At 40.6% G+C, this 19305-nt stretch overlaps 1 protein-coding gene across 1 annotated transcript in view; it reads left to right on the top strand.

Annotated features, from left to right (window-relative positions):
* Positions 1–16903, top strand: part of LOC104491236 (glycine receptor subunit alpha-2) — a gene marked incomplete at its 5' end in the record, with an annotated part of 73600 nt that extends 56697 nt beyond the window's left edge. The window contains 2 exons of the mRNA XM_010133621.1: positions 16627–16776; positions 16874–16903. Of these exons, the coding sequence (XP_010131923.1) occupies positions 16627–16776; positions 16874–16903 (180 nt within the window). The remainder of the gene's footprint in view (positions 1–16626; positions 16777–16873) is intronic.
* Between the last annotated feature and the right edge of the window lie 2402 nt (positions 16904–19305).

The raw sequence follows: 19305 nt of genomic DNA, 5'->3' as shown, positions 1-19305 counted from the left end.
TTCCTGCATTTAAGTTAGTAGCAGGAATAGAGTGATGGTCGCGAGAATAGAAAGCACTGGAAAGAGAGCTGGCAGTGAGCTGTTATTACCCTAGACTTACCATTAAGGCAAATGCCTACAAAATTATTTGAGGAAGACACAGATTCATTCCCAATTATGCAAATAGAATTACTGGTTTAGCCAGTTCATTAAAATCTCCTGAACGATTTACAAATTGACCCTGATCTTCATGATTTAAAATTCTCAGCTTTCCTTTAGAGTTAGGTGAAAAAAAAAGAGAGAGAGAGAAAGGGAGTTAGCATGACTCACTTCAAAGCTTTGTTCTTCTGTAGCTACTTATGGAATTGGCAGGGGAAAAGTTATATAGGTTGTTATTTATATATAGGTTGTTGTCTTCTCTTGCGTAGGCTAGCGCAGTTTTGCAGCTTCTTTTAAGATACATGACTCATCTGAACAGGTCAAAATTGCCTGAAATTCAGAAAAGATGATTGCTTTCTCTCCTGCCTTTGACATGTGCTGTGCCTAACCTGAAGAACTTGGGCTCATGCAGCGCCTGTGCCGGCTGACCTCATCATCAGACAGAAAGCAGAAAACAGGCTCTGGGGCAGCCAGGTCTGTGACTTCACAAGAGGAACAATCCCCATAAGAGCCCCGTGGGTTACGTGGCTGCTCCCTTTGGGGGGGCATGGCAGGGCAGCTGTAAATTATGCTCTTGGTGAACAAGTTGGCTTTTGCTGCTTGCTCTGAAGCCCTGGGAGTACAGAGAGGAGTATCAGAGGAAACACCCACTGACTCTGTGTCTGCCACATGAAAGGATGGGCAGTTGGCTGAAAGGCACAGAGTCTCTTCATTTTGCAAAATGGTGCCTGAGTCAAGTTCCTGTACCAGCCAGAGCTTTGAGGTGGATGTGCCTGTACCTTCTCGCAATGAGATGCCACAAGAGATTAAAAGGGGTTTTTTGAACTTAAAAATTCAGAACATGAATAGGACAAGTTTTGGGGTTGTTTTTTTTTTTTTTTTTTTTTTATTTATAAAAACATAAAGAAGGAAAATGGAGGAGTGCTGGGTTTTGGGGTGGGGTTATTTGGCATGGGGTTGTTTTTTTTTTTTTTTTTTTTGATATATATAAAGAAAACTCCAAGCAACTAGTTAAGACTAAGCAGAAATGCAAAGGTTCATACAGAGCTCCCCTCCTACCTACTGTGTCCTCAATTCCAGCCATACTAGTGATGTCGAGTGGGAAAAACCCAGTTTGATGTCCTCTGCGTCTTAAGAAATTATTCTGTCCATCATCTCTGAGGTGTGTCTGGCTTCTCCCCAGAACAGTTTCTCCAGATCCCACATCTTTAAGCCTATTGAACCTTTTTCAGTTTGAGAAAGATTAGCAATTCCCCAAGGGTGCAGCAGTCTCCTCTCCTTGCAAGTAGTTCAACCTCACCTTTTCGCTGTTTTGAAGACACAGCATGTGACACAAATTAGGAACACACACCACAAAAAAAAAAAAAGAAGAAGAAAAGGGACCTATACCATCAATTACAGTGCCATGCTTGCAGGAAGCACACAACTCAATACATCATATGCAAGAACTTATAAAACTGCAAATAGAAATAAGAGAACCAAAAGTGATTTAATCCCTGCTTCCTGCACAGATGAGGGGTCTTCACTTAGAATATTCACTGAGCAGCAGTGATATGCTCAGTAGACACGGAATCATTATCTTCCTCCAGGATTTCTTCAGCCTTTTTGTAAGGTGAACATTCTCCTGTCAAATCATGAAGTCATCCTGCAAGCACCCAGCAAGCTTTTGCCTGCTACAGGACAAGAGACTTCAACAAGTCTTGAGCGCATAGCATCAGACTGATGTGAAAACCACTCCCCTTGCTTGTGCCGCAGTGCTTTGAACCTCCAGGGCCAACAAGCTGCCTTTTTGAGAGGTGCCTGAATGATCCTGCAAATAGCAGGGTCCATCTGTACTCTAGGTTGCCTCAGTCACTGCTGCTGAGAGTGTTGTGGGCACCACTAGTGCTCAGTGGTGTGAGGCTCTGATTTCCTGTTCCTTGGAGAGCCTCTGGATGGTTTAACTACAGCTGCAGACACTACAGAACAAATGAACCCACTCTGGCATTAGAAAATGGATGAGGAGAAAAGAGCAGTTTATAGGGGTAGACATCGGACTGCAGGCTAAGAAATCAAATAACCTTCAAAAAGGATTCTACAGTACTTTGGCTCAGATTTAAGCTGAGAAGGGAATATAGATGTGCTCCAAACACAAGACTGCATGGCTGGAAGGCTTCTGCACAAAAATCCTTCAGTGAGAAGTGATGATGTTCTTAGCTATTGCTTTTTATATATATTTGTACTAGAATCCTAGCTGTTGTGGCTGAAAATTACTTCATTCAGTCTTGCTGTGTGATGGCAGTGTTTTGAACAAGGCTCTTAGTATGAGAATCCTGGAGACAATTTAACGTTACAGTATGATTCAGAAAGTACTTGGATTTGCAGTTCAGGTGAAAAAAAAATCTGTGAAAAACATGATAGCTGCAAACAAAGCCAAGGTAGAACACTGCTTGGAAGCAAAGTCTCAGAATTTGGGAGGACAAATTTTCACTGTAAATCAACAGATTATTTTGTCTCTTGATTTGCTGAGGAGAATTGTATTTTGAGTTATGATGATAGAGGCAGACTGTAAGCTATTCCAAGTAATTAGAACCTGCAATAGAAAATGAGCATGAAAGGTGACACTGCCTCTTCTGTGCTTGAGCAGCCTGGTGAGTTCTTGCAGGAGTTCTTCCAGCGGTTCCAGGCTGGTTTGTCCCACTTTTTTGTTCCGTGGTTAGTCTTCCACAAGGGGATCAAAACTATAATTCAAATAACAAATGTTTACTGGTCAGACATTTCTGTCTGGAAAGGACAAGTATTAGGAAGTACTACCTGAGTTTAGAAAAGAGAATAAAATAGTCATTAAACTTCAAAGAATGTGAAGAGGAAAAACAGGGGAGAAGTTACTTGCCAGTAGTTTCAAACCTGCTGTGTGGGTCTGCTTCTTTCACAGAACTTGGCACAATATGAGCTCTCAGTCTTTTTCTTCCAAAGAGATGGTGCAGGTTGACAGTCTGGAGCTTGTTAGTGGGACCCACGGAGTGGGTCAGGCAGGTCCTTGGTTGGAGAAATGCATGGAAAGTGATGAAGCGCTTGGCTTTCTGCACCATTCTGAGCGAAATGGCCTCCTGTAAAACAGCAGTGTGGGCATGCAGCTTATGTTGCAGCTTATGTTGCACTAAATGCAGCATTGATCCCAGGTCCTGAGCCTAAGGGCCTGAGGTAGCTTGGGTGTGTGATACGTACATTTACATTAATGTGGCTGCTCCGATCCCTTCAAAATATGGAAACTGATTCAGTTAAATGAAAAAAAAATCTTTGTAAGAATCTTGCTAAATGCTGCTGTTCATTACTCTTTATTTAAATTCCATTTTCTTTCCTTTAACCTGCCTTCTTTATCCTATTTTCTTTCTTTCTGCTTATTAATATTCAGACCATCAATTTCTTTCTACATACATTTTCACCTTTGCCATATTCTATTATTCCTATTGTACACCCTCTTTCAATTCCGCGTTTCCTTAAGTGTTTTACTATACACGAAATATGACTCACTCACACTTACAATTGGAATTGTACCACGTTATCCCTCCTGAGCCTATGTCTCTTTTGATGTCATCTTCGAAATCTTTTTTTAGGGATGTTTTTGTTTTTAATTTAAATCCCCCTTTTATTTTCCAAAGACAGAAGGGAATAATTCGATGGACTGCATGTACAGATCTATTTGTCGTACCATTACATATTGCTTAAATAGTCCACAAATAAGGCATTTTTTCCCTTCCAATTTAATCAGATGGAAGTAGCAATTCAGAATACAGAGTCAGGAGAATCGTTAAGAATGATAAGTGACTCAGGAGTAGTAAGTAGCTGATCAAGTAACAGTCATGAAAGAAGCATATGGAGACACTGAGTAATGTAATAAACTACCCCATTCTCAGTTGTTTTAGTCTCATGTTATGTTTAGTATTGCTAAGACAATTTTCTCTGACAAAAGGGTTCATTTAATTTACCCATCTCTATTCTAGAAAGACTGGCATTCATAAAAGTAAACAAATGCCTTTTCCCACCAAATCACATTGCTGGAAATCATAAGAAATCCAGATTTTAGAAATAAAATCTTAGGGGAGAATTAGAAAATCAATTCTATTCACATGCAGCAGAGACCAAGAGAGAAAGAAAAAAAAGTCATATTGCCCTAGGCATCCTTTTTCTAATTTTAGGTTTTTGTTGTTTGGTTCAGTGAATTGGATCACTTTTAATGGTTGACTTAGTTGTGACTACAACAGGAAATACCGCACAGAGAGAATGCTGTAGAATGTTCTGTAGTCAGCTGATCTTTAACACAATTTTCATGCTACCCAATGAAAAAAATAATGCCTAAAAATTAACGTATAAGTGCAAATGTTCTTGGTATAGATCACTGTATCTACACTGCCATCCACCAGTTCTGTGATTCTTACCTGCTTTACATGAAAGGAAAAGATTTGTTCCTATTGCTACAAAAGTAAAATCTTGACTTGTTACGTGATAACAGTCACGCATTGAGTCAGTTAACTCTTCCAAGGTCAAAGAATAACGCAATTTGGTGCAATTCTTCCTAACCGAGTGGCAGAGGTAGTAACAGATTCTGGCATGGCTGTGGCTGAGCTGAATGAAGATTACTTTTCACCTGAGGTGGCTGAGGCTCTTTTAGATCTACAGAGAAAATGGAAAGAGTTTTCTGAACCTGAGTTAATGCTCTGTTTGAAAAAAACCCAAACAAAAAACCCGTTTCAGAATGCTGTAATCACAGCAGAAAAGCTGGCATTTTAGAAGCAGGCACTCTGGCTGTACTCAGATGCATGCCACATTGGCCTCTTTTTTCAAATGAATCGTAGGTATAAGTGCTTCTTTGGCAAGTATCAGCATTTTGCTCTGTTTCTGAAATTAATGACATTATTTCAAAATCTTGCCAGCAGTTCTTGCTATCAATCATGCAATCATGAGTTTGTGGCGCCTCTTTAATCTTCCTCAGTTTTTTCTCCTTGATGATTGTTTTTTATCCAAGCTCTCATCCACTGAAGAATTTACGACTTAGGGTCCTAGTAGTCAAGTGGGAATTTAATGACATTTAAGAATACTGTCTGTTGGTTTCACTAGGAAGGAAGAGCCAGAAACTTCAATTGTAAATGAGACGTGAGACTGCCCTTGTCATCTGGCTACAGAGGCTGTCCCTATGTGTATTTGCCCGTGTCTTAATGCAGCTACATATAATTCTCAATATGAACTGATCTCAGCTGTTTTTGGGGGTGTTTCTGTGTGATAAATGTCTTTCTATTGCTTAACAATAAAAAGCTGCTTTCTTGTATCAGGGACATAAATCCTTATTTGTCACCTTTATAAACTGATCACCATGGCTCCGCCAATCTGTTGATACTTTCTTCAGTCCATACACAAGAAATGTGACGAATATTGGTATTATTTATTTTGTTTCTGCCAACATGGGCTTGTTTTTCTGCCTTTCTTTATTCACAAGCAAAACCTAGAACATTAGTTAGTGGGGCCCTGTGGCAACTTGTTGTGATATTTGGCACTCAACCTCTTCCGTTGAGGTCCATTTAGACACTTATTCTAATATAGAAGATGAAAAATGGCACTTTATTATGTAATGAACAGAGTTATATATTGTCCCACTAAGCCTCGCCCATCGTGGGTGGTTACTGCATTCCTGTAACGTAAGCACGTAATCTTCCGACCGCCCACACTGCCACCCAGTGTTCTGCAACAGGGCACTGACACACTGTAATAACCTTTGGGGAGTCTAAGCCCACAGAGTTCTAGTTTTTTGTGGGGGAAGGATTGTTCTTCCCTTCGACTGCAGAAAGCTTCATCAGAAATCTGGCTGGTTTTCAAGGAAGAAAGAAAAAGACTTAATCAGATGGTTTTGAGCTCTTTATTCAAGATCAATTTCCTGAAAACAGAAGACAAAACAGAAAGTGAGACTGAGGAAAAGAGAGATGTGCGGAATATTAGTGGTGAGAAGCTGGTGCTTGGTGTTGCATGTCTCTGAGACAGCTCAGGCACAGGCTCTGGGTCTTACTGGCTAGTCTGATATCTGATAAAACTGCACCACCTCTGATTGTGACATTGGGTTGGGATAGGGTTCTGCCTCTTGGTCTCCAATACTATGGCAGGGCAAATTCTTGTTGGCCAGTTAAATCAGATTCTTTTTACCAAGAAGGTAGAGAGAAGCAACCAGACTGGAGAGTGACAAGAAGCACAATTCCCTAGTTCCATATAGTGTTGAGGGTCTGGCTGTACTGGTAGGAGTGGTGGTGTCCTCTGACCTGTTCTTGCCCAGTGTGTTTTTCAGGATCAGGGCAATGAAAAAAGTCAGCAGTGCTCTGGTGGATACCAAAGTCTTCATTAATGATGATCAGAGGAATTTGCATTTTTGCCCCTTTCTCTTGTTCAAGCTAGACTTGAACTGCAGGCCTAGATACAAGAGACATTTCCACTTTATTGTCATCTTAGTGAAAAGTGATACAACACGCAGCTGACCACCAGTTTGCAAAAGTGATCTTTGGATCCTAGTTACTATTTCCATTAGTGTTACTTCAGTCCTAGTCGCAGAGGTCAGCCTGACCCTGCATTATCGATGCATAATAAAGTCACCTGGTTTTCTTCCAAGCTAAGAACCAACATCATTATCTGTCCAAAGCACAAGTTTTTGTTTTCTCAGCTGTAACCTGCTTGGTCAGAAAAAACACCTTAAACTATTGCTCAGTTGTTGTTTTTTGCCTTTATGCCTGAAAAATAGTCATACTGTTTTCAAGAAAGTCAGGGGCTTTTGAAGCGGAAGTGGTACGCCCTGTCTAAATTTCCTGTATGTAAAGAATGAATTGTCAGGAATGGGAAATACAAGGCAACTACACTGTATGATTGCACAAAACGACACATGTTGAATATGCCAATACTCCGCATGCCCTTGGGAAGGAAAACCAAGCAGCCTTGGCTTCACCAACCTGGTAACTGATTCTGTATTTATGGGATTAGATTTTTCAAAGGTGGAAATACACTGTTTGAGAAGAAAGATGATAAAGTATGAATAGACACAGGCCATGCTAAAAAGAAATATTTTAGAACAGTTTTCCTTTACTTGGAACACATGTTTACTTTTGTGTCTTCTGTCGTATAGACTATAGTTATATTATTTAAGAATATAGTTATATAATTTAAAGAAATACCAGTCTCTGGAGTGCAGTTATGTTACTGCTCTGTGCTCCCTTTATCACATCCTGCAGGATGTAGTATAACACAGTCCTGCATCATCTGAATCAGGTGTTAGCCATGTGTCGCAGAGGTGTTGAATAATACCTGCCGTTTCTTGGGGCCAGCCCCACTCTGCAAGTGGGGAGAGTCTTGCACACTCTCTGTAGTGGGAGTAGGGTTGAACTGGCACAGAGTAGCAGTCACTGCTCACAAACTGGTACTGTGTCTGCAGCATCTAGGCCTGGCTACCACAACAAAAATAGCTGTTAGCCATACGAGTGAATTTTGTTGCACACCTGTGATCATCATTTCTGGCCCCTGCCCAGGGACCTCCCTCTGAGCACCTTAATAAATACCTTAACTTCATGCTCATCTTCAAAGACTTGAAGAACATTTTCCTTGATCTTTGATAGAAAAACAAGCCATAAATGGTTTCCACAGTTTACCTCGCTGAAATGCACTCAGCATTTAGTTGTGCATCAGCAGGGGTTGAGAGGTTTAGCATCTCATGACTTAGCAGAACCAGTGATAGAAATAGAGCAAAAAATTTTGGATGAATAGTTTATTCACTGAGAAAGGCAATTTTAAGTGACTGAACAACTTGAGTCCCTGCTGAGTTAGGTGGGTACTTTCAGATGGAGTCTGAATAATGGAGGTAGGGTGGGAGAGTTAGTTTCAGTGTTTTTAAATTAAATATTTCTTGCTTCCTTCTTCTTTTGTTTTGAAAATTGAGCACATTTCATTTAATAATGGAAGATGAAGTAGGTGTTTCAGAAAAAAAAAGGAAAAAAGAGTTAACAAAATATGTCAGTCAATTAAAAAAATAGAGCTGTTTTATTAAAATAACTGGGAAAAGTGTTTTTCACATTCACCAAATACTGTCATTTTTTCATTCATGCAACAAACAACTCAAAGCAGTTACGTACCGTCTCAGAAGAGACATTTTACTCTCAATGTAATAACTTGGTTCTTGAATGGAACACTTGGAACTTGATTTAAACCCCATTTCACCTCAAAAGGAAAGAAGGTCACCAGCCAGGATGGTTGTCTTCCCAAGCCAACAGCAATACAGTAACTGAGCTGATGAAGGACACCTACAGCTTCCACAGGACTCATTACCCATTGAACCAATTATTGTCAAAATCTGCCCCATACTATGAGTGCTTATTTTCCAGTTACAGAACAGTAGCTCTGACAGCTTAACCTTTTTCATTGCAAAGTATATTATGGAAAGAATATGGATATTAAGGTCTTCAGGAGGCAAACAAACATTTACCACAGTCTGGGATGAAAGCTTTCATTCTCAGTACCTCCCCTGCAGAAGCAGCCCCCTTTGAGGAATCTAAAACACTTCCTGTTTAATGCCATGTTGACCTCTCAGCTAAAGCATCTTGTTCACCTTACCAGTCAAGGTATTGCCCAGTGACTATAAAATGACTGAGGTTTTAGGACTGGGAAGGTAATTTGAATTTTCTGATATTAATTTGTTTTATAATGGTGGTACTTCACGTGAGGGAAACGCTTGTGTGAAAAGAAAGATCCAGAGTAAGAGTGACACACACACACACACAAAAAAAAAAATACTTTGTAATAGCAGGTGACAGCACGTTCTTTTATTTTCCAGTTACAGAACAGTAGCTCTGACAGCTTAACCTTTTTCATTGCAAAGTATATTATGGAAAGAATATGGATATTAAGGTCTTCAGGAGGCAAACAAACATTTACCACAGTCTGGGATGAAAGCTTTCATTCTCAGTACCTCCCCTGCAGAAGCAGCCCCCTTTGAGGAATCTAAAACACTTCCTGTTTAATGCCATGTTGACCTCTCAGCTAAAGCGTCTTGTTCACCTTACCAGTCAAGGTATTGCCCAGTGACTATAAAATGACTGAGGTTTTAGGACTGGGAAGGTAATTTGAATTTTCTGATATTAATTTGTTTTATAATGGTGGTACTTCACGTGAGGGAAACGCTTGTGTGAAAAGAAAGATCCAGAGTAAGAGTGACACACACACACACACAAAAAAAAAAATACTTTGTAATAGCAGGTGACAGCACGTTCTTTGTTCAGAAACTTCTCTGCCTGGAAATTGTGATGAAACTAGGAGTGGTGCTTTCAGCTTCAGCTACATAACGCTGATATGAAGGAAGGAGTTAACAATTTCTTTATGAATTCAAGATTTGAAAACAAAATACAGTAAGTTTTGTGAAAATAGAATTTCATGGAAGTGTTTTAGTTTAAAATAATAAAGTGAAATTTAATGCAACATCAGTGCCTTGTACTGGAAGATAGTTTTACAAAACTTTTGTTTCAGTTTTGATTTAAAAATTATTTTGTTCTATTTGCACATTTCCAATCTCAAAAATTCTCTGAAACGTTTTTCCCCAGGAGATTCTTCTAATGCATAAGAGAAATTAATTTCAAATTGTGTTGGGTTTGTGTCTGGTGGCGTTTTGTTGTTAGGATAAGGGGCTACTGGTGTGGCTCTTGTAAGAAGTTTCAAGAAGCTCCCCCAGCTCCAAATTTAACCCACTTCTGGCCAAGGCCAAGTCAATCAATGTCTCTGTGATAACATATTTAAGAAGGGAAACCTGTTGGGTAAGTACCTTTGTTTGGGAGCTCTTTTGTTTTTGGAGAAGAGTAGAATGAGAAAGAGACAACCATGTGGATGTACAGGTCAGTGAGGCAGGCGAGGGGCAGGGATGCCAGAGGAGCCATTCCCCCTCAACTCATGCTGAGATGGCAGGTTGAGTCCCTGCAGCCCTTAGAGATCAATGGTGGAGAAGAATCTGCCTGCAGTCCATGAAGGACCTGACACTGGGGCAGGGGACTGATCCCAAAGAAGTTTGTGAGTCTGAGGGAAGCCCATGGTGTAACAATTCACCACTGGGAGGATGACAGCCTGTGGAAGGGACCCACACTAGTTGGAGAAGTTCGTGGGGGGGATGGCACATTGCCGCGGGGGAGGACTGTGAGGAGTTTTCCCCCTGAGTAGGAAGGAGTAGCAGAAACAACATGGAATAGACTGGGACTGATCCCAACCCCTATTCCCTGCTCCCCTCCACTACTGGAGGGAAGGCGGTAGTAGAGCTGGGCCTCTGGAAAGACAGGAAGGGTGGAAGAAGATGTATTTGAGATCCAGCTGCATGTATCACTGTCCTGCTCTGATTCAATTGACGAATTGGTGGTGGTTTTGTTTAAACTAAATCAATTTTGTTTCCTGAAGTTGAGTCTGTTTTTTGTTTGTGACCATAATCGGTGAGTGTTCCCTTTTGTCTGAATCCTCAGCCTTTTGTTGTATTTTCTCCTCCCAGTCCCACCGGAGGGAGGCAGGAATGAGTGAGCAGGTGTGTCGTGCTTTGTTGCCAGCTGGGTGGGCTCAAACCATGACATATATTTTAACATTTTCCAGTAGATGAAAATTTTTTTCTTTAAAAAAATCTTGCGTAGAATGCAGTCCTGTGCCAAAGCAAAGGTTTTGGTCTTCATATTGCAAGCCAAAGATATTTCATCATGAGATAGATACTACCAACCAAAAGAAGTGAATATGTGTTTTTTAATACAAACCGAGCACCTTGCAGAGCATATTGAAGTTATTTTCACAATGCTGAACTCCACGAGAGAATGTATGTGTCTTTATTTTCATTTTACACCTGTTTGACAGTATCAGAGTGTTAAAGCAGTTGTCTGGAGTCTCAGGAGGCTGGTGCTGTAGCAGAAATAGAGCTCACATTTGAGTTGATTCACAAACGTCAACAAATGACAGCTGCTCAGCTGCAGGACCCATGACCATGTTTTCCCCTGGCTTCTCTCCACAAAAGCATGCTTTGTTCTGGTGGTGACACATGGCGATATGCTGAAAGGTACCGAGAAGATGTGAGAGAATCACAGTGCTAAAACAAAAAATGCTGAAAAAGTGAAAGGCTTCATCTTTGCAAGGTTTTCATGAACAGCTTCATGAACACGGACTTTCTTTTCCAGGAACTCCACTGGGATAACTGATGCTACAGCAGTGCTGTATAGAGCATAAGCTTGTCTTTTATTTATGTAGTGATCATGGCCAAATAATAAATGAGGAAAACTATGACAGGAAAGGAGTTGTTTTGTGACATTTACTATGCTTAGCCTTATCATGCTTGAATTTTGGTGCAGACAGCTCTCATTCTGAAAAGGTTCCCTTATTAGCTGCTCCTAAGACATTTAAAGAGCATCTGGATAATTGATATAATGTATGGTTTTATTGGTGGGAGCCATTAAATCCCCTCCCCTCAAACAACATTGGAAAGGAACACGCAGCAAAAAATGGAGCTGCTATTTAAAGAAAGAAAAGGATGAGAAAATCTTATTGTGCTTTTTGAACGTGGTAATGCTGAACGAGGCAGAGTTTCCAAATATCCAATTCTAAAAGTACTGCAGAGTAAATGAAGCCAGTGTGCTGCTGGGGTTACAGGCTTTTCAGAGGAAGTTTTACAAGGCCTACCTTTACAAAAGACAATCACCAATAATTTTTTGTTTTACACATGATAGCTTGATAATGTCAACTCTGAATATCTAGTGTTGCTGCAAACCTTGTGTTCTGTCCTGAAAGGGAAATTGAGGGAAAGGTGGCAAATGCTTAGGTAAGAGTCTTTATTATGTAGGCTCAGATGGGGTAACTTCTGTTATTCTGCTCAGTTCTGATTAGGATTACATCAAGATACTAGCTAACAGACAAGATTCACAGTCTTTATCTAAAAGCTGGCGTATATCAAAGAGGCATATATAACCCGAAACAGCCATTCAAAACTTCAGTCTTGGTCAAAACTGAGAGACTGACATTTTTAGGGAACAGTTCACAGTATAGATATCCACCTTCTACTTGGATGTATTTTGTTCTAAAAACTACTTATTTCTTAAAATTAATTTTAAAAAGCACATGTACTTAACATGTTTTAAGTTAGGTGAGATGAAACCTTCTCCAAAAAAAATAGGGTCTATATTGTCTTACACATACACGGTGCTGACTATGGGGCCATAGAGTACGGATGTGGTAGTTAAGTAAGCTGAGGACACAGTATTGTTTCATAAGTCCCTACCAAAGTAGGTGACGTAAGCCTTATAGTTGAGCAAACGTGAGCTTTCATGCTATACTGTGATCTGGGAGAAAAACATTGCTGGTGACACTGGTTTTTAGTTCGGTGGAAGGTCACCTTCCAAAGCAACAGATGTACCTGTGATATCATGGACTACTCAGTTTCGCAGACCCCATCTCCTATGAGCCTGTCACTCAGCAATATTTTTAACTGAAAATTAAATGTGAAATTTTTCTTGAATGGCGCAAAGGAGAAATAAGAGCCTAGGGATGAGATGAACACTAAAGCCTGCTGAGTGGAGAGTTTCCTCTGAAGATAAATGAGAAATATCTGTGGAGCACCTGGAAAAAGGCATCTCATTGACATGGGAGACACTGCAATAAGAAGCTACGGTATCTGGTAAGCAAGTGGTTATAGCACTTCACCTGCAATGTGCAGATCAAATCCACATTGTTTCTGTGCTTATCTCACTTAGAAATTGTTCAAGCACCATTAAAAACTCTGTGATAGGCCCTTCTCAATCTCTGCATGTGATTGGGACACAGAGATGAAGAAGAACTTCATATTCCACTGCTTAAGATTTGCATCTAGGAAGGAGAGACTGTGCCCAGCCTGCAAACAAATGCATTTTTATGTGTTTTTGTACAAGATGAAACAGATTTTAGCAGGAGTGGTAGAGAAAGGTCCACTTCGGATCAATTTGAAACCTGGTAGACGTCACCAGTTCCTAGTGGAAGACTAGGTTACAGTCAGCTAAGTCAGACAGAGGCCCTAAAATCCACTGAAACTTTTCAGTGTGTATGCTTTAGATACCAAAGTGCTGGTCTAAAATCTGGGCATTCACTTTAGAACTTCTTTGGAAATGTGTGAGGTGAGGCCCTCCTAGGCTTGGTGTAATAACTCCATGTCATTTTCCATGCATAGGCTAGAAAAAGGTCCAGCTTCAGAAAATTGCATGGGTTTTTAGGCACTTAGCAGCAAAATCCTGTGCATACTGGTGATACATAGATAAAATTACATAAGGTGATTTGAAAACAAAGGAGTCAGCTTCACTCAGTGTAGGACTTCTCCATTTATTTATTTTTAATGTGTTGTTTTTGGAAGCAATTGCTTTCTGCTTTTTTATTTAAAGCTGTGCCATGGTATGGCAATGGCTAAACAATAGAACAAGATACGTACCTGCCAAATATATCGTGATTCCCTGATTCTAGCCCAGCAGGCTGGAGTTAAAATAATCCAGCTGGCTAAGCAACTGTGCGGATACCATTTATGGCAGCACTGTATAAGCGACAGGAAGGCTAACTCAGGGCTTCCTTTATTATTTTGCCCTCCTTGCTTTAAACCCGCTAGGACAGGATTTGCACAGTCAGAGATGCTGATTCTTGTGGTTTCAGCTCCCTGCATTATGCTTTCTCTGGCAGCACAGTCCAGCTGTTTATGCATGTCTAATACATCTCCTAAAGGCATTTGAAAAGGAAAACTAGCCGCCCCTTCGAGGAAGGTAACAAAAAATCTAAACTCAGTTGCAGTTTGCACAAATTACACTAACTTGATTCCTACTGCATCTCAGCCTGTGGCACAGAGTGTCTGGGACACTGTTGAGTTTTCACTGGGTTTCGCAGCTGCTCTGTAAAGATGTAACTTGTAATTATTTTTTATGTGTGGGAGAAAGAAAAGCATACCTGCTGTGTATCTAATTGAAAGGCACAGATTCATTTTGTCACCTCACTAAATCTTCCTCTTCCATCTCAGCCTGTGCATGTTGTATTGTGGGCAATGCAGTGTGGAGCTGCACCATAGCCTCAGCTACTGAAAAGTATGTTCTCTTGATGCCGGCTGAATGACAGTACTTGTCTTCTCTAAAATGTCCCTCTTAGTGTTCAGGATCTGCGGGATGGAGTTCTCTGTTCTTTCTGCCATGCTTTAAATGACAGTTCTTCTGCTCATGTTGCTTACTGGGTGTTGTTGCCATTTGATGTTAACAAAAGATGTACTACTTTGAAAAGTGATGCTATTCAAGCACATGGTAAATAGGAGCAAAATCTGCTGAAAAAGGTGTGTTTCCATTCATCATTAAATGGTAGCCACAACCATAAGAGCAAGGACATTTTGAATAGTGTGTGTAAAGTGTAGAGGTGGAGTTTTTCAAAGTGGAAGTTGGGTCTCCTGAACAATAGCGTTAGATGCACAATCCATCCTTTCCTGCTCTCTTTTCAGACCACTGTATGTTTTGACTACATTGAAATGTTTGTCCTGCGGTGTATTATTCAGATAACCTCCAGGACTCCCGTTCTTGGCAGACCCGGCTGCCCTGTGCCCAGGTCTGTGATGTCCGGAGGTAGAGCAGCGACTCTTTCACGGGCACCCCCTTGCTGTGGGGAAGGAGCTTGCGTGCCCTTGTGAGGTTGAGAGCTGTGCTGGTGGTGGCATGTGCCTCCAGTGGGGTCTCCCAGGCCAGACAGGTCTCAACTGAAGGGTCAGACAAAGTGTGTCCACGGGCAGGATGGGCTCACTAGCCTTCGGGCAACCATCCTAGGAGAAGGACAACTCTGACTCCAAATCCGGGCAGATGGAGCTCGTTTAGCCCTGTAAGGCATCCATCATCTAAGAGAAGGACACTCTAACCAAACCTACGACCTGAGGACTTCGCTGTCACCGTCCAAGCTCGCTAGGCCCTGGCAGATGATCCTCAGGTGTAAAGGGTGGAGCCAGCTCCGCGCACGCTGCGCCTCACCTAAAAAATCCACCACGCAGCCCCGAAGGGTGCACTCATCGCCTGCAGTGAGCGTGGGAAAAGCCCTTCCCAGATCTTCGCTTGCGAAGCCAAGCCATGATGATGATGGTGATTATTCAGATGTTAAATATTTTTGATTATAATTTTTCACGGTTTAGGTACAATCCGTTTTGATATCTTGATTCGGTTGTACAGTGGTGGCGTTGGAGGTGACCTTGGGTATCTGAATCATCTCCAGAGGACCATTTGTGTGATGTGATTGCTTGTGCTCTGCTGAATTAGCAAATGGAGGTTAGGTGCATAATTTGGCAGTATGTGATGCTTTTATTTAGACAACTGAGTAAAGCCCCATCTGTCTGTGCTTAGACAGTGGTTCTAAGCTCCTCTTTACAGACATGAAGATGAAGCAGCACTATTTGGGTGTTATTCATCTCATCCTAGAGAAGATTTCTAAACCAGTTCAGATGCCTTGCATCCTAGAAATGCCTGCTCTTTTTCATTCCTGAATCTTTTTATATCAAAATAATTTAGGCAACTAGCTCATATGTACGTTGTAGACATTAAAAATCAGATGATATTAATTCCACTCTGGATGTAATACCTGATATACAAAAGAGACAACCTGCTGTGGCCTAATCATGTCTGCCTAAAAACTACAAGACTACAAAGAAAGGCAGAGATCAAATACAGCTACGGTGGACAATGTGCTTTTGATATGCATAGTGTGTAGCTCATTAATTGGCTACTGTCTGGCCCAGTGCAGGTAATGTGATAAAAATCTTGTGATGCTGCAATGCTGTAATATATCTGATTTTATTGTGGACCAGTCAATTCAAATCAGAATAGGCTTTTACTGGAACAGGAGAATCTGGGTACTTGTAGTAGATAATACCTATGAAGATTTATTTTTCTTATAGAGTTGTTGGATAAAGGTCAAGTAACTAGGATTGAATATTTAATTAGCAAAGTCCTATTAACCCATAGAATACAGTACCCTGACTTTACTTTGAGGTTATGGATACCAAACATAGCTAATTAATCAATATGGTAATGGGTTCATAAAAGATGAAAGAGGTGATAATTATAAACTTTCTAGAGTTGTTTTTCAGTAGGTATTGTATCACAACCTGTATTAGTATTCTTTCTAATAAGCTGTGATTGTGACTATAAACGTAATTGTATTTGTTAGACTAATCCCAATTCTTCTCCTAAAGGCAGTGGCTCATAATCTGTGTATTCTTTGTGAACGCGCATTTTCACTAATAGCTGGATTATTAATTTGTTATAAGCCAATAAACTAACAAACCAAAGCAAGAAAACACAAGACAAACCCCACCTCACAGGAGAACTGGAACTCAAACTGGGCAGAAATGTGTTCACTTTTCTCGCATCAATGTCTTCAGCTTTTAAGCTTTTTTATGTCAAACTTTAAAGAAATTTGAAATATAACATGCTGTGCCATATTTCTTTCTAGGTCTCCTATGTAAAAGCTATCGACATCTGGATGGCCGTGTGCCTTCTCTTCGTCTTTGCTGCATTACTGGAATATGCAGCAGTCAACTTTGTTTCACGACAGCACAAGGAGTTTCTGAGGCTTCGAAGAAGGCAAAGACGACAAAACAAGGTACAACTGCTCTTTACTTGGGGTGACTGAGACTGCCCTGACAGCACACTGACGTGCAGCTGATTTCTCACCTTGGTTCTTCTTGCCCTTGCAGGAGAGTCCCATTCTAAACCTTCCTTTTGAGTGATTTACTCCTTGATAAAGAGCTGATAACTGGCTGCTGAGTTTATTTGCATTCTATGAAGTTATGGACAAATGTCCATAGATTGTTCACTGATTCCAAGAATTTTATTCTCCGCTTGCAACTGCTGAGGCAGCTGTACCTTTAGAAATATTGTGCTACTGTGAGGCACCCACCAGTGGATAAGGAAGCTTTGGAAGCAATGACATGGATAGAAAACTGATATTATTTCCCTGATGTCATCCAGATGTGCTGACATCTGCACATGCCTGAAACTTGTCTTTTCTAGTGCTACCGTATCTAGTCATGCTAAAAGGGGACATTCTTTGGGGCAGCCCATTGCAGAGTGATTGACAGATCTGCTCTCACTTTTAAACCACCAGCAACTGGTGTCTTTCTCAGCTGAAAGCAGGAAACATGGCCACTTTAAAAGAGAAAAGGAATAGGAGAATTTCTTCTCTAGAGTCTTCTATTTCACAATTTGTAACTGGTATAAACTTCAAATTTTTAACAAAGGGCATCTTCATGAATATCGTTATCACATTGTTTTATACCGGTGACTGAAATATAGATGGAAAACTTGTTTTTAACCTAGATATAAGTCTAGAAATATTTTTAGGAAGTCTGTCCCTCTTTCATGACTTTTTTTCTTTCATAAATAGAAAGACAAGAATAGACATTAAATCGAATTTTTAGTCCAGTTATGAACTTTCCGACAACTATAAAGGCTTCATCCTTCCTGTATCTCTGTCACTGGTTTTCAGTATCAGTATAAACATCTAGGTTTATGCTATACATACGCATTTGCTAGGTGAAGTAGATATTTGCTTGAGCTGCGTGAGTGCTTCAAGCCACAAATAATGGTTTCCTTTACAAGAGGGATAACAACAATGGCACAGGGCATTTGTGTTTTGACAGATCTGTCTAATAAATATTCTGTAGCTAATGTAATACTTGATGGATCCTCTGGGAAGCAATCCAGTGCTGCTCTATGGTTTAATGTTATTGTCAGGTGAATTGAGATTCCCATTAAGATTAGATTACAGGAGAGAGCAGAAATGCTTGCCTGTCTCATGCACACACATCAGATGCACTGGCACCAGAAGCCTTTGTTTCCAAAGACACCGTGGCAGCAGCAGAAGCTGCTTGTATGGAGTCTGTCATTTTAGTTTTGGATACAATATCTTCTTTAGAGATTAGCAAGCAGGCAAGAAGCCACCATTGGTAAGTAACAATATCCAGTGGCATCACTCAAAAATTTTGAGATTTTGGTCCACGGAAGTGGTCATTCATCTGCTGTGGAAATTATTATTCTAGTGACGATTAAAAGGAAGTTACTTAAAATCGAATGACCAGAAGACCTGTGTTTATCCTAAGCCAGTCAGTACCTGGATTCTTTGCAAAATGGGTAACTCCCTAATACAAGGAAATATTTTCCTGGAGTAAGAGACAACTATCCATTTGCACAGGCTTGCTTTTACTTTTCCTATGAATCTAATTCCACAAATTAAAAAAATAGGGAGTAATGTTACTAAGGTCATTTCTTTAGGATGGGTTTTTTTGCATCTCTTTACTTGAGTTTGTCTCTCATGATTTTCTCAGTTCATTTTGCCTTGAAAGTGATTCTTCTTGGTTTGCACAATGGCCTTCTCTAACTGAGCCATTCTTCTCTTTGCGTGTTGTGTATGTGTGTCACCATGTTACTGCTGTGCTATTCTCACTCTTGCTGCTGCTATCTGTGCTGACACTCTGGGGACAGGCACAGACTGTGGCTGTTGGGAATGAAAGCGTCGAGTCCATGAGGCGCATGAATGGCTTGCGGAGCAAAGAGTCATCAGCTTACAGGACAGTGAATCAGATCGGCAATTCAAGTTTGAGGGTAAAACTGTAGTGAGAAAGAGAAAGCAAGAGAGCGTTTTAGTATGTGCAACGATGTCATAAATCAGCAAAACGGATGATTTTGATGGCATCACTAGTAGTCTCTTGTATTCTCTTTGTTGAATGTCTCCATAAACTATGCAGAACTGTCCCCAGCATGAACAGCAGTTTCATGTTGTACGTTCTTGTAGCCGATCCTTATGCTTGCTCTTTTCCATGATTGGTTGGCCTGTGCCCCTCCCCATTACAAATCTCCCAGTCAAAGTGCATGTATGTGTGTTGGCCTGGTCCTGTGTAAATATAGGGTGAATGGGGGGGATAGGAGCATAGGAAATGCCTTGAGACAGTAAATCCCACATTGTGTAATCTTTGAGATGAGTGCATTCCAACAAAAATTGGGATGTATTATTAAATGCATTTTTATTGACATGGTATGTATTCCTGAACTGTCAACCTGCAGTGTTCCTCCCTGTGATGTCCTGAGCTCTGCTTAGTGGAGTATGAATAGGTGTGAATGAAAAAATGTATTT

Source organism: Buceros rhinoceros, unplaced genomic scaffold (assembly GCF_000710305.1).
Source record: "Buceros rhinoceros silvestris isolate BGI_N320 unplaced genomic scaffold, ASM71030v1 scaffold2933, whole genome shotgun sequence".
NCBI classification, from domain to species: Eukaryota; Metazoa; Chordata; class Aves; order Bucerotiformes; family Bucerotidae; genus Buceros; species Buceros rhinoceros.
This window is presented reverse-complemented; position numbering and strand designations above follow the sequence as displayed.